Here is a 16043-nt window from a genome sequence, read left to right as displayed (position 1 = left end):
AAGTAGCAATTTCATTTTGGCAAATAAAGTATGTTTTCTCATGGTTAAATTTATACACCAAAGGCGGGGGGGTGGGGGGGAGTCCTTTGAAAAAAGGCAAATACATTGTGGGCTTCCTGCCAATAAGGACATAAAACTTCCTTGTGGCCATTAATGAAAACTCACACACGCTTCCAAAGTTCTGTAGACACCGAAAAGAAAGAAAACACTCAAATGAGTCACCGGTTTCCACATGCAGGGCTGACAACTATATAAATCTCTGCGGCGGCCGGCAGAGAATGCGGAGCGACCATGCGGCTGGCCGTGCTGTGTGTCCTGTGTCTGCTGCCCCAAAGCCCAGCCCTGCCGCTCCCCCGGGAGGCGGGCGGCCACAGTGAGTCACAGTGGAAGCAGGCTCAGGTATGTCCCTGCCGCTCGGAAGCGCGTTTTTCAGTTGGGGTAGTTTTTCTGGTCATGTACGATATGGGTTTCGATCAGGGAGCACTGCCCCAACTGGGCTCCCGCTCCCGCCCCTCCTCCCTCACCACACAGACGGCATGAGAAGGTTGGTGCCCTTCTGTGAGCTCTGGTATTCCCCGTGCAAACCGGGGACAACGGTGCAGTCGACCCACGGGGGTGCCCCCTCAACAAATTGAAGTTGTTGATATCACTTCTTGTGGCTGGAGATTCTTTCCATAGAGAGCTGAGTGTCACTCTTAAGGACTCCCGGTGGTGGCTTGAAATCAGAAAACAAGGGTAGAGTTGGCAGCTGTCTGCTTACGAGCCGACGGGGACGGCGGGCGGGCACGCACTGGTGACTTCGCCCAAGGGGGACACAGATACTCAGCTCATGGGATTGTTGTAGTGAAGAAGTGAGTGATAACGATGCCAACTATCGTGCAGGCCGTTTCTGATCACACGGGCTGCACTGTGCTGTGTGTCAAGGAACCTGCAGCTCTATCCCAGGACACGGACGGAAAGTCACGCGGGTTCCCGTACTTGGTCATGGTAGCGACAGGAGTCAAGGGCAAGTCTTGCTGGTTCAAAAACCATGGTCTTTCCAGTATACTACTTCACAAGCTAACTAATAAGTATAAGTAGTTAACGTTCGGTATTGTTTCCTCCCGAGTACTGTTCATAAACTTAAGCCTTAAGCATAAGAAAAGGCTGCTTGTGTCTCACGTTAACTCTGACTTTGAGAAACTCCCCGTACCGTGCGAAATTCCTAACATTTGACTGTTTTTTACCTGCAAAGCAGCGATTTCACAAGGTTAATATAACTGGTTCCCCCGAAGCAGTACATTTGCAAGAACACTGAGCCCCTGTACTTAGTGCCCGGTTGCCAAGAAACCAGAGGAAGCAGGAAAATTCGTATCAAGGATGCAAAAAGATTTCTTCCAAAAGAGTGTCTTTCTAAGGCCTGTGGTTCAGGGAGGGATAAAAGGACTTCTTTGCGGAGCACCTGGGGGGCTTAGTCAGTTAAGTGTCCGACTTCGGCTCAGGTTATGATCTCAGGGTTCATGGGTTCGAGCCCCATGTCGGGCTGTCTGCTGTCAGCACGGAGCCCGCTTCAGATCCTCTGTCCCCCGCCCCTCCCCTGCTCACTCTCTCTCTCTCTCTCTCTCTCTCTCTCCCCATCAAAATAAATAAATACACTTTAAAAAAAGAAAAAGAAAAAAGAAAACAAAATGTGCCTCCCTTGGTTCCTCATGGGGTGACCCTGTGCTGATTTCCTTCTCTGAGCCATGACTCATCATGACAGAGCCGTCCCTACTTCCCGGGGTGGCTCGAGTTTAAATGTATGTGACGACCCTGGTCTTGTCCCTGCCAGCGATAGGTGGTCAGTACACGCTCTCATGAAGCCGCTGGCACTATTGCACTCCCTGTTTACTTTTTCCTACTCAGGCTGCTGGACTGCCGTGCTACTCTCCAGACACTCGGGTCCCTTAAGAAAGTGCCAAGGCCCCAACTGTGCATGGAATACACCTGGCAGACCTGCCCTGTCCTGCAGCCTCGACGTGTGGGCTCTGCTGGAGCTTTAGCAATGAAAAGGACCCGGCACGGGCAGTGAGGGGACAGGGCCAGCTCCAGTACTAATGTAATAGGTGACCCCGAGCACATCATTCACCGTTAGGAGCTTTGCTATCTTCCCCCAGAGAATATGCACGTTCAACAAAATACCTTCCCAATATCCTTCCCAGGACTAAAACTTAAAGACCCTTTAACCTCCGCGAGGGCCAGACCTGTCGAGAATCTCAGGCGTGGCTGCTGACTTCGCACCTCCCCACAGCGTCTCTGCTGTGCCCCGCGGGGACACACGGGGTGCTCTCCCTGATGGGCCAGTACAAGTCAGCCTGTGGTTTCTAAAGGGCACAGTGGGTCTCCTCAAAACATCTAATGGGGTAAAAGGAAAATGGACTCTTTTGCTCACGAAATGGAACGGCTATGTGTCATTATCGATATTAAATTTTTATCTCATTAATGCACATTTTTTTTAAATTTTTTTTCAACGTTTATTTATTTTTGGGACAGAGAGAGACAGAGCATGAATGGGGGAGGGGCAGAGAGAGAGGGAGACACAGAATCGGAAACAGGCTCCAGGCTCTGAGCCGTCACGTCAGCCCAGAGCCCGACGTGGGGCTCGAACTCACGGACCGCGAGATCGTGACCTGGCTGAAGTCGGACGCTTAACCGACTGTGCCACCCAGGCACCCCACATTAATGCACACTTATTTCACTTAATGACTGTGTAAGGACTCTGTCTTCAAACCACTGTTGGAGTCCACAGGAGCCAGAGGCAAAGATGATGGATAGACCTCGGAGACATAAGAAAAAGACAGTGAATACGATGAGAGAACAATTTCTTCTTTCCGACAGGAGTATCTCAAGAGATTTTACCCATCTGACGCCAAATCGAGGGATGCCGACAGCTTCGGAGCCCGGCTCAAGGAAATGCAGAAGTTCTTCCGCCTGCCCGTGACTGGAGTGCTGGACTCCCGCGTGATCGTGGTAATGCAGCAGCCCAGATGCGGACTTCCGGACACCGGAGAAAAAGACTTGCCATCCAGAAACAGGCCAAAGTGGACTTCCAAAGTGGTCACCTACAGGTTAGTTTTCCTTCGGTTCATTCGGGCAGAGACCAGTAAAACCCTCTTCCTAGGAGGTCAAACGTTGCCTTCTCGTTTGCTACCAGGATCATATCATACACTCGAGACTTACCACGTGTCACCGTGGATCATTTAGTGGCAAAGGCCTTGAACATGTGGAGCAAAGAGATCCCACTATCCTTCAGGAGAGTTGTGCTGGGAATTCCCGATATCGTGATTGGCTTTGCAAGAGGAGGTAAGGAGGGTTCCCGCAGGCTAGTCCTGGGTGCTGTTTGGCTTGTTATTTATAGCAGCACCTTCCTCTTTTCAGGATTTAAGATCTTCTATATACATACGATCTTTCAATATGATATACATATGACATATATAATAGATAATGATCTATATATAGACATATATAATGATGTCTATATGTCACTATACTTTTTCTAGTTTCTTAATGTAGAGCCACTATTTTTTAATGAGTTGATTTTGAGAGAGAGAATGAGTGGGGGAGGGGGGACACAGAGAGAAGGAGAGAGAATCCCAAGCAGGCTCAGAACTGTCAGCACAGAGCCCCACACAGAGCTCAATCCCATGAACCCTGAGACCATAACCTGAGATGAAATCACGAGTTGGACGCTTAACAGATTAAACCACCCAGGTGCCTCCAGAGCCACCAGAGGGGTGCCAAAGCATCGCCCATGAGCTGAACCTGGCCTGCCATCCATTTTTGTAAATACATTTTTATCCTTTTTTCTCTGTTGGGCAGTTCCAGGATTTTGTAAATAAATATTTATTAGAACACAGTGACGGTCAGGGCACCTGGGAGGCTCAGCTGGTTAAGCATCTGGCTTGCTCAGGTCATGATCTCACAGTTCACAGGTTCAAGCCCCACTTCGGGCTCTGTGCTGACAGCTCAGTGCTTCAGATTCTGTGTCTCCCTCTCTCTCTGCCCCTCCCCACTTGCAAGTTCTCTCTTCTCTCTCTCTCTCTCTCTCTCAAAAATATACACAAACGGCTGTTAATGGCTACTGTTTTATGATGCCAGTTTAGAGAAAAATGCTGTTCTTTCCAGTCTGTCCTAATGTTGAACTGCCCGGGAGCTGTGACTGTAGCTGAAATTTGAATTCCGGCACAGTACTGACAACGTCAAAGAGAACATTGCACAAAGAAGTCATTGCTCATGGTGCTCCCGGGTTTCAGGAAATGGATAAACTGGATACAGCCTTATACCAATTCAAAAACAAACATCCCTACGTCACAAATAAAAGCGCTGGCAAAATTCATTTTGACACTTGGTGCACGGTTCTCCTAGAGACCATCTGTTCTGCCCACAGAGAACTAGCTAGGCTTTCAAGGAAAAGGTACTAAAAGGTACGCACGTTAAGTTCCCAAACGTAATACCCCACCCATTCTCCATCCTGCCCAGGACCAAATGTGACACCCACATGCCAAGCTTTCAGGCTCAGATGGTTATCGGGGCTGAGCAGTGGTTTTCTGAAACAGGATGTTCCTGAGACCCATAAACACGCACACCGCCCTGCTGGTAACCCCACGTGGACTTTGTGGACGGGGCCGAGCTTCATAGCTGCTGTCACTGTATCAACCACAGTCACTAAAGGCAACCGCCCTCTTTGTTTCAGCTCACGGGGACTTCTACCCATTTGACGGACCAGGAGGCACACTGGCCCATGCCTACGAACCTGGGCCGGGCCTGGGAGGAGACGCCCACTTCGATGAGGACGAGCGCTGGGCCGACGGCAGGGGTCTAGGTCAGCACCTCATCACTCTTCCCCTGCACGTACTTGCAAACGTCTGAACTCGATCACTGCTCTAAGCAGTAATAAGTATTGACCCATCGTTAGCTGCCGATGACTATACCCTGTGCTCTAAATGCATTATTTCATTTCACGTGCTTATAGTGCTGTGTGGATGGGAGCTGGAAGGGAGTGCAAACCACACCTGGTTCACCCTGCTGGGCCTCTACCAGCCACTCCCTGTGTGTCTCTAGCCAAGTTATCTGACTTCTCTGAGTCTCACTTTCCACCTATGAAATGGTACTATAAATAATTCCCACCTCATGGGATTGTTGTTTAAGTTAAATGAGATAGGGGCGCCTGGGTGGCTTAGTCAGTTAAGCGTCCGACTTCAGCTCAGGTCACCATCTCGCGGTCTGTGAGTTTGAGCCCCGCGTCGGGCTCTGGGCTGACGGCTCAGAGCCTGGAGCCTGCTTCTGATTCTGTGTCTCCCTCTCTCTCTGCCCCTCCCCCGTTCATGCTCTGTCTCTCTCTGTCTCAAAAATAAACGTTAAAAAAAATTTTTTTTAATAAATTAAATGAGATAATGTTTATGCAGCGCTTAGCATAGTGTTTGGGATACCTTAATAATTTGATAAATTAGAGTCCTTTATATTTCCCAAAAGTAAGGTGTTTTTCAGGGTTTTTTTTTAAGTTTATTTATTTACTTTGAGAGACAGAGAGAGAGACAGAGTGGGGAGGGGCAGAGAGAGAGAGACAGAGACAGAGAATCCCAAGCAGGTTCCATGCAGTCAGTGCAGAGCCTGATGCGGAGGCTCAAACTCATGAACCATAAGATCATGACCTGAGCCGAAGTCAAGAGTCTGACACTTAACTGACTTGAGTCACCCAGGTGCCCCACAAAAAGAAAGCATTTAAAAGGATTCTGAGTCTCTCTCTCTCTCTCTCTTTTTCAGTTTTATTTATTTATTTTGAGAGAAAGCGAAGGAGAGAGAGAGAATCTGTAGCAGGCTCCATGCTGTCAGCACAGAGCCCTACGTGGGGCTTGATCCCACGAACGATGAGCCCATGACCTGAGCTAACATCAAGAGACATACACTCAGCTGCCTGAGCCTCCCAGGCACTGCAGTAAGTTTGTTTTCCTGGAGGAGAAAGGGAAGCAGAGACTATGATACTTGGGAGTTGTAGACCATTCTGAGATCGTTCACTGTTCACTATGATACTTGGGAGTTGTAGACCATTCGAAGATCACTCACTGTCCAAGAGGAGCCCACACCATGGCCCAGCCCATCATGGGAGACCACAGACCCCCCAGGACACTAATGGAGAAAATCTCTGGGGTAAATAATATGAAGTGGAGATGATTCTATAAGTAAATATGTTACACGAAATCACACGGCTGCCAAGTGTCCTGGAGAGGGAGGTCGGGCCTGTGCGAAGGGAGGTCACAGCATGGAGGTGCCTGATGCGGGGACACTGGCCGCTGCGTCCCCTTTGCGAACAACCCGCGGCCGCCCCTCTGTGAGTCTGAGGAAGGAAGGACAGACGGGAGGACAAGGAAGTCAATGGAACACAGCTGATGCCGCCTGGATATGCTGCCCTTAGTGTGGGCATCCTCATAGCAGCCTCCCTCTCCTGACACTCCGCACCCCCGTCTGTGAGTGACTAGCCCCTGTCCCCAGGTACCGGGGGGTTCACATCCATGACAGCCCCACACAGCAGAAGCTATTGCCTCTGAGCAGCAGGGGAGGAACTGACACGTTTGTCCATCTGTCCGTGTCTCCGGGGGGCTCAAGCCCGCGTCCACATGCCTCTGCGTTCCCTCCAGAAAACTGCCAAGTGACCTAGGGTGGGGGGCCACAGGGACAGAACAACTGTCACTTCTCCAATGGCAGCAAGGGGGTGACACTGAAGCTCCCGTGAGTGTCCTTCTCAGCCGTCCCCGCCCACGAGTCCTCCCCAGATGGTGTTTTCTGTTTTCTGTTACAAATCTTTTATGTCTCTATTTACATGGCTGCTTCTGTCATTACCATGTGCCGCTCTTCTGTCGTAGGAATTAACTTCCTGGCTGTTGCAACCCATGAACTTGGCCATTCTCTGGGCCTGAGACATTCGTCCGATCCCGACTCTGTCATGTACCCCACCTATGGAGCCAGGGACTCTGAGAATTTCAAGCTCTCGCCGGGCGATATCAGAGAAATCCAGGAATTGTATGGTAATATTTATGATCTCCCATAAGGGGGCTTTCACATTGTCTGCTCGGGGAGGACTTGAACAGGAAACCCTGGGAAATGGAAAAACACCCTGCACCTCACATCTCAAGCCTACTGAGGAAAGAAATTGGAGAACTTAGACACTCCGAGGGTAACCAAGCTATTTCATACGATGAGATCACTGATTTCAAGTTTTCAGTAACATGGTATCGTTTAGTAAAATCCTGAAAATGACACTACTAAGGTGTTCCCCCCCCCCCCCCACAAGCTGCCACTCACTGTTCTTTCTAGCTCAGTTCAGATACTTTCATAGAGTGTCCTCCTGAGGGGACGCCCTGAGGAATAGAGCATCTTCCTCCCTAGCTGCCTAAGGGTCTGAAAGATCAGAGAAGCCATAAAAATGCTTCCATAAGATGGGGTGATGTCCTCAGGAGAAAATTACCCCTAGAATAAAGTGCATTTAAGCTCTCAGTGGCACCTACAATGTACTATCAATTGGCATTTCCTAAACTGTGTTCCCAGAACACTGAGTAGTCCTACAAGACAATTCCCTATGGAAAAACCAGTTCAGGAAACACAACCTACTGTATTTCAGGTGCACAGGATATTCAGGAGTCCCTCCCATGCTTGTTAAACTCAGCACTTCCTAAGGGAGAATCCTTTTAACGCAATGCCCGAGTGAGCCCTCACAGAACAGTGCTGCAGAGAGCACATTTTGGAAAATACCATGTAACTCTACCTTAAAGTTCTGGCTCACATTGCTGCTGCTGTCAGAAAAATTCATAAACCACTGACAACTGTCGATAAAGTTATCACCAACAAAACAGAAAATGGTGCCTCCCCTTATACACCTGTGAGATTCATGGAGCGCTCAATGGCATATGTGGTTATTGTGTTAGAACCTTAAGAAAAGTAGAAAGGGAACAAAAAAGGGACAGATTAGATTTCAGAAGAAGACAGACCAAGGCATTAAATTCTTACATGTTAGACACTGAGGTGCCCCCGAGTCAAAATTGGAAAGAGGTCACTTTTGGACAAATGAAAGCAAGACTTAATTATACAGGTTTTAAATGGAGTGAGTTCATTAATCCAAGAAGTCATACACACAGAAAATATAAATTCAAAAGAATATGATTAACCTCATGGATGTGAAATTCTCGATGTTCTTTTCAGAATAATAAAAATAAATCTAGCATTTAGCGTACCCAGCATTTCACGAGCATTAGTTCATTTGAGGCAACACTCCGATGAGCGGCTGGGGTCCTCCTCGTGCACTTGATCTAGCACTGAGAGAGATTAAGTGGAATCTTATCCAAGACCACACGGTGGTGACACCAGCAGAGACAGGGAGGGGACACATCGGCCCCCAGGGCCTGCCCCTCAGCCCAGCACCACCTTCTTAGCCTTCTGAGATTGTTCTTCAGAACCTTTGTTGCAGACACAGAAAACCAGCCACATGAATGATACGCTGTAGTTTCTGCAACACGTCTTCTGTTCTTAGGGTCCTAGGATGGGTTTTATGTGTTTTATACCAGGTGAGATGTTCCTATTTTCTCTCTGAACAGGAAAGAGAAGTAAATCAAGAAAGAAGTAGGAACTTCGGGGAGAGCACACGTTCATTCATGGGATTCCTTGTGGCTCTTCTCCAACCAGAACTAATGCACACAGTCCTTGAATGTCTCTGAGCACTGACTTGGCTCTTGCCTGTATTGTGGTTGGTTTTCACGTGTCTCTCTCTCTCCCTCTCTCTCCTTCTGGGGATAAGCCCCCTCGTGGCCTGAGTGTCTCATTCATTGATGACTTTCCTCGAGCAACTTGCACTTGGTAGATATTAATAGATGTTAAATACACAGATAAATAAAGTTTGTATTCCATGGTAAAGGATTTCTCCCAGGAAGTAAGCTGTACAGTGAGATCAAAGACTGAAGCGAGCAAACAGACCAACAGGAATCCCACTGCATCATTCTGGGTCTTCAGCTGCACTCACCCCATCACTGTGTGGGCAAGGAGGGAGGTCCAGCCCCTCTCATTCGCTCGTGTGGCCCCAAAGGCTCACTGAGTTTCCCTTATTGTCTTGGCCTACTCTCACTCTGAGTATTCTGGTGAGCCCAGGTCTTCCCGCAAAACGTGTGAATTCCCAAGGATTTCCACTCCCATAGTCACTTGTGGCTGAGTTCCTACCCCCAACCCAATTTCCCTGCATCTCTCCTGATACAACTGCTCCTCAGGGCCCACCCAGACATCAGTCCCATCCTCTTCTCTTAACCTGACTCCCAGCAGCACCTCCGTGAGTCTCCAGAGATGCTGAAGATGCATCAACAGTGGGGTTCACTCCCCACCAGGACAGCGACATCAAACGCACCCAAAATTGGACATGATCCCCCTCCCTCAATCCTTCACCTGCCCCAGCATCAGTAGCTTCTCACCGGCCGCCCACCTCCCCAGACCCCAACTTCTTATCCTCAGGTCTATACCCCATTCCTTCTGACTTCTCCCAGAAACTCATTTTCCCAATGTCCACACAGCTCACTCTGCAGCACAGAGACCGCGAAACAGTCTCACGCAGAAATGTGTTTCTGTGGGAGAAGCACTCTCCGAGAAGAAAGGATCAGTAAACTTGGTAATAGGGCAATGGAAATGATCAAATCTGAGGAAAAAAAGGAAAAAGGGCCAAAGAAAAGTGAGAGTAGCTTAACATACCCATGGGGCACCATTGAGTCCCCACGATGGGGTTGCTGATAACGGGGTTGCTCTCTGCATGTGAGAGAAGGGGGGTGGTCTGTGGAAAATGGCCATACCTTCCACTTGATTTTAGTGTGAACTTAAAACTGTCCTAAAAAATAAAGTCTTCAGTTTAGAAAAACAACCTTATAGATTAAAAATTAAATTACAATCTGGATTTTTTTTAAATCAACAAAATTCACAAACTTTTACCTGGATAGACTGAGGAAAAAAAGAGAGAAGGCTCAAATTACTAAACATCGGCTATGCACGTGGGGACATTGCTACTGATTTTACAGAAATAAAATTTAAAAATAAGAGAACACTGTAAGCAATTAGATGCCAAGAAATTGGATAACGTAGACTAAATGGACAATTCTTAGAAACACAAAACCTACCAAGATTAAATCATGAAGAAATAGAAAACCTAAATAGACCTATAATTAGTAAGGAGATTAAATCAGTAATCAAAAGTCTCCTGACAAAGGAAAGCCCAGGACTGAAGGCTTCACCAGTGAATCCAACAAACATTTAAAGGAGAACTGAAGTCACCTCTTCTCAAACTTTTCCAAAAGTTTAAAGAGAAAGGAACACTCCTTTACTCATTCTCTAAAGCCAACATTACCCTTGTATCAAAGCTAGACAAAAACAGGACAAGAAAACTACAGACCAATAGTCCTTATGAAATGGATGCAGAAATTCTCAACCAAATTCAACGAAATTAGCAAACCAAATTCGGCAGCACAGGAAAAAGATTATACGCCAAGCAGGTAGGACTTATTCCTGGGATGCAAACATGATACAGTGATATGCAAATTGATCAGTGTCATACACCACATTAACAGAACAAGGGGGAAAAGCCCATAACCGTCTCAATTGATGTGGACAGGCATTTGACAAAACTCAAACCCTTTTATCTTAAAAACACTCAACACACTAGGAATCAAAGGAAGCGCCTACAACATGATAAAAATATGAAAAACCCACAATAAACATCATACTCGGCGGTGAAAGACTTAAGTCTTTCCCCCTAAGATCAGGAACATGACGGGGATGCCTTCTTTTGCCGCTGCTACCCAACATTGCCCCGGAAGTCCTAAGCACAGCAGGTAGACAACAGAAAGAAATAGAAGACATCCAGAATGAAAAGAAAGAAGTAAAACTATCTCTGTTCACAGATAAGATCTTACTGGTAAAAAACCGTAAAGATTACATGTGTGCATGTTCACACACACACACACACACACACACTCGATAATTAATAATAATGAACTAATAAATCCAGCAAGGTAGCAGGATACAAAGTCAACAAGCAAAAGTCGGTTGCATTTCAGCACATGAACAATAAGCAACCTGAAAAGGAAATTAAGACAACAGTTCCGTTAACAATTCGATCAAAAAGAAAAACATACTTGGGAATTAACAAAGGAGGCGAAAGACTTGTACAATAAAAACCATAAAGCATTTCTGAAAGACGTCAAAGAAGACAAATTAGTGGGGAGATCCCATGTTCATGGACTGGAGGACTTCAGATTGTCCACCCAAAGTGATCTACAGATTTAATGCAGAAAGAGGAAAGCGTATGCTAAAATTCATATGGAATTTCAAGGGACCCTGAATAGCCAAAACAATCCTGAGAAGGAAGAACAGAGCTGGAGGATTCACACTTCCTGATTTCAAAATCACTACAAAGCTACAGTAATCAAAACCGGATGCTACTGGCATAAGGAGAGACATAGAGACTAGTGGAATAGAAGAGAGAGTCCAGAATGAGCCCTCACATACATAGTCAAAGGATTATGACTACATAATCCTTTCTGTGACTACACCGAAAACATACTTTGATCAGTAGTCTCAGCCATTCAACAAACATTCACTGAGTCAGGAACTTAGGGATGAAGAAGCCTACAAAGGTGAAAGACACACACACATACCGTCCAGAATCTCCACGTCTGGTGAACACAGCAGACATTCAGGAAATTATTATAACATACCATGTTAAGTGCCATCATAAAGGGCTGTGTGATGTGTAATGTGTTTCTGAGCTACATCTACAAACTCTAGCCTACCACAACTCACATGCAAGTCCAAAACTCCAGTGTGACTGTAAAATAGTCTGGACGAGTAGGACGTCTCTAACAGGCTTGGGAGTCCCCACCAGCCCGGTCAAGACTGTCTCACAACGATGATGTAACCAAGACTTCACAGACTCCAGACCCGCATCCTGGTCTGAAGGCTCCCCACCTCCTCCACCCCCACCACTCTGCTGTGTCCCCTTTGTCCCTCCTAGATGCAGGAAGGATACCCAGCAATAAATCTTGCATGTCTAATGTCCTGGCATCTGCTCGTTGGAGGACCTCAACTAACACAAGGGGTGTCTCAGTAACCTATCACTGCACTAAAACACTACCCTAAACAGTCACTTTATCACATTTCATGATCTTGTGGATCAGGAATTTGGGTGAGTCTCCACAGGGTAATTCTTTGGTTTCATGGGGCAGATGGGCTGTTTGTGAGGGTCCGAGATGGCTTCACTCACACGTCTGCCACCTTGTTGCAGCTGGCTGGAGATCAGGGCTCAGCAGAGATGGTCAGCCCTATTGCATACACGTGGTCTCTCCACCATGAGATGGGAAGGTGACAGGACTTCACACACTGTGGTTCAGGGCTCGAGGGGCAGGTGTTCCCACAAGCAAGGAGCTGGATAGCCTCGGAAGTCACGGGTGCTGGAGTCCGCTGGTCAAAGCAACCACAAGCCCGCCCAGAGTAAAGACAGGGGACACGCATGCCACCTTGATATACCAAGCGCCAAAAAAAATTGAGGTTATGCTTTAAAACTGCCACATGGGGTCATCCTTCCTCTTATGAAACCATCTACCACTCACACTGGAGATTTCTTCATTCTAACACAAGTACGCTTGCTGCAATTAAATGTTGTAAGGATCGGCAAAGGTAAGTCCTAGTTTGTACCCTTTTGGCCACCACAGCCCAGTCATCAATGCCCCAACCAACAAACACCTCTCTTTCAGTGTTAGTGCTTTACTGTTCTGGAGACAGATGAATCTATAGACTGTGGTGACCATGGCTGTGTCTTTGGGGACAGATGTTATATTTTCTTCAGGTATGGAAGGCTGTCGTGCAACATGACCCTGGACACTTATTCACTGATCTTTCTACGTGTGTGAAAGAGTAACTCTGAATACCAGCACGCGGGAAGAGGACGGTGAACCGCACTTTGGCCCGAGCTCCAGCTAAGGGACAGCGGAGATCTGTGGCAATGTCAGTGGGTGAGGAGATCATGATTACCAAAGGGTGATAGGTCCAAGTTGAGGGAACAGCACAGGGTTTTATCCCTGCTGTCTTTTGCTGAGGCATTTTCCTGAGGATTCTAGACTTTGGAACCCAGGACCAGAGACTGTCCCTGATTACAAAGTAATGGTAGACTTGCTGTCTCTGACTTGGATGATGATGACTGTTGAGTTCGTTCTGTATGCAGGTGTATGGGTTACACATTCGCCTGGAAGAGACCTTGAGAACAACCTCAGCTTATTCAGATGCATTTGACGGGCTTCTTTCTCTTGCCTCTCAGATTAGCAAACTCGCCTAGCCCCGAATAAAAACAAGCAACTCCACAGAAAAGTTGAGAACCTTACATAATGGGTTGAAGTTCTGTTTGAACTTAACACCTACTCTACTTCCTCAGTTTACCTGTAACAAGATCACACACAGGGAAGAATCCACCTCAAAGTACCTAGACCACAACTTCTTAACCTATGGAATCATTCTAGTCCAGACACCATGCTCAATCTAATACTTCTTTAAGCTTCCGTGACATTGGTAGGAACGGTGGAGTTCTGGGCAGAAAAGACAGTGTCTATGTCTGAATTGTTCAGAATTAGAAACTTAGTGATTAGCATGATCACTGGCACATAGAAGTCATCTAAAGATATTTGTCGAATGGTTGAATGCATTAATGAATATTAATTTGAGTTAACTTGCTCAATTAAAGTTTTCATTTTAGATATCTTTCAGGACATGATGATATAAATGGAGAATGCTAGGCAGAATACAGAGTACTTTAAATTTGAAATAGCTAAATGGTTTCCATTCAGCTTAAGTATTAATACTTAGAAAGATATTCTTTATAATTTACTAGGATAAATTTCCTTTGAACGCCATTTCTTACATATCCAGATCAGACAAATATAGCCTTTTTAGCTAAACCCTATTATTCTGATTATCTAAATAACTGTCACATCGCCAACAAAGACTAAAGGGTATCGTGTTAATTACTTTCAGGCAGGGAATTTATCTGTTTTGTTCAGTATCTAAAAGAGCATATGACATAGAGTAGGCACCCACTTAACATTTGTTGAAAGAAGAAATTAATTAACTGATATATAAATGAGTGGTCCAGAAAAGCATTGAATATAAATAGACTTTTTCCTGAATGATACCCCTTTTCCTGGGCTCACTGGCAAAAATGCCACCATGTGAAAGCTTGGAATAACGATTTGGGATATTCCATATTCCAAACACTCTGGTGCTTAATAGTTGCTTAATTTTCCTCTTGGTTGTCCATGGCTATCTAGCAAATAAACCCCAAACCTAATGTCTTGAAACTACTACAACCATTTATTCTCACTCATAAATCTGTGGATGGACTCGATGGTCCTGGGGGCCTTGATCAGGGTCTCCTCAGGAAGTGGCTGGGCTCGAATGTCCAAGATTGCTTCATTCACATGTCTGGTGCCTTGGCACAGATGGCTGGAGGGATGGTACCTCTTTCTCTCTCCAAATGGCCGCTTTACACCGTGGCCGATGCCCAAACCTACGGATTCCAAGAAGCAGGGTGCAGAAGCATCACTTCTGCCCTGTCGCATCATGCCAGGCAGCCCGGATTCAACGTGAGGCAAAACAAAGTCCACTTCTCAACAGGAGGGCATGACAAAGACTGTGTAACCATCTCTGTCCACCTTACCTGCTTAGGTTCCAGGAATCACGGCAACCCTGAAATGAGGGTAGTATTTCACCCATTTCATAGAAGAGGGAACCCTCACAGCTTCTCTGTGATGACACTTGGGGTTGAAGCCATGGCTGGGTGTTTCCAGTCTTTGTTATTGCCTCTCCAGTAAGATAACGGTAAGGATCTACTTTCTCTCTTGCTTGTCCCTTTCTTGGGCCTGAAAGCCACATTATTTATAGAATTATCGGAGCCTTGGATTGCTTTTGGTTCCAAATACTGTCCCTTCAGGGGTGGCCATCATCGTTGTCCACACAAAAAGCACCCATTCCTTATGCAGCCTGGCCTTCCTTTCTTTCCACAGCCCAGTGAATGGTTTACCTCCTGTGTTCTGGTCTTTGAATAAGGCTGTGCTCACCTAAGGTAACCCCACGGATCTCAGCTCAAGGTTAACTTGCCCTAATAAAACCACCACTTTCTCTGCTGATGTGTCCGCCGAGAACGCAAAATAGTTTAATAGTGGCCTAGCAGTCATAATCCTCCTGTGCCCCAAAGTCCTGAAGATATTTCATATTTTCTTCTAGCAATTTTATTCTACTGTATTTAGCTTATTTTTATTTATGTACATGTGTATGTATGTATGTACGTACTTATTTTATTTTATTTTACTTTACTTTATTTTGAGAGAGAGGGAGCAGGAACCGGAGAGGGGCAAAGAGGGAGAAAGAACCCCAAGCAGGCTCTGTGCTGTCAGTGCTGAGGCGGACACAGGGTTCAGTCCCACAAACCGTGAGATCATGACCTGAGCTAAAATCAAGAGTCAGACACAACTGACTGAGCCACCCAGGCGCCCCACTTTGTACCTACATTTTGAGCTTATTTTTATATTTTTCCTGAAGTAGGGACCTAATTTATCTTTTTCCATATAGTGAACCAATTTTTCCTACAAAATGTTTAAGTAACCCAAACTCTCATAGGCCTGTTTCTGGGTTCTGTTCTGTTCCGTGAGCTGTTTGTATGTTTCCATACTGTTACCGCATTATTTTTCCTATGGCTGGGTGATGTGTCTGACTGGTTGGTAGGGTGAGTCTGTCTCCTCTTTTCTTTTTCAGGACTTTTTTATTTTTTTAATTTATTTTTATTTAAAAAAATTTTTTAACAATTTATTCATTTTTGAGAGACAGAGCACAAGTGGGAGAGGGCAGAGAGATAGGGAGACACAGAATCCAAAGCAGGCTCCAGGCTCTGACCTGTCAGCACAGGTTCGCGTCGAACCCACGAACCGCGAGATCATGACCTGAGTTGAAGTTGGATGCTTAAC

General features: G+C 46.2%; 1 protein-coding gene across 1 annotated transcript; it reads left to right on the top strand.

Annotated features, from left to right (window-relative positions):
- Nucleotides 1-267: 267 nt before the first annotated feature.
- On the top strand, nt 268-8919 carry MMP7 (matrix metallopeptidase 7). The gene is made up of 6 exons (XM_045486593.1): nt 268-399; nt 2857-3086; nt 3173-3321; nt 4712-4840; nt 6879-7040; nt 8604-8919. Exons 1-6 carry the CDS (start codon nt 292-294, stop codon nt 8630-8632), a joined length of 807 nt encoding a protein of 268 aa, XP_045342549.1. The 5' UTR covers nt 268-291; the 3' UTR covers nt 8633-8919.
- Nucleotides 8920-16043: the final 7124 nt, after the last annotated feature.

Source organism: Leopardus geoffroyi, chromosome D1 (genome assembly GCF_018350155.1).
Source record: "Leopardus geoffroyi isolate Oge1 chromosome D1, O.geoffroyi_Oge1_pat1.0, whole genome shotgun sequence".
NCBI lineage: Eukaryota > Metazoa > Chordata > Mammalia > Carnivora > Felidae > Leopardus > Leopardus geoffroyi.
The sequence above is the reverse complement of the archived record's forward strand: the minus strand, read 5'-3'. Positions and strand labels throughout refer to the sequence as shown.

What these genes read in the sequence shown, in the direction of transcription:
- MMP7 (XM_045486593.1), top strand. Translation starts at nt 292, where the DNA reads ATGCGGCTGGCCGTGCTGTGTGTCCTGTGTCTGCTGCCCCAAAGCCCA. An exon ending in CACAGTGGAAGCAGGCTCAG is followed by an intron (nt 400 to 2,856) that starts GTATGTCCCTGC and finishes TCTTTCCGACAG; the next exon opens with GAGTATCTCAAGAGATTTTA. An exon ending in GATTGGCTTTGCAAGAGGAG is followed by an intron (nt 3,322 to 4,711) that starts GTAAGGAGGGTT and finishes TCTTTGTTTCAG; the next exon opens with CTCACGGGGACTTCTACCCA.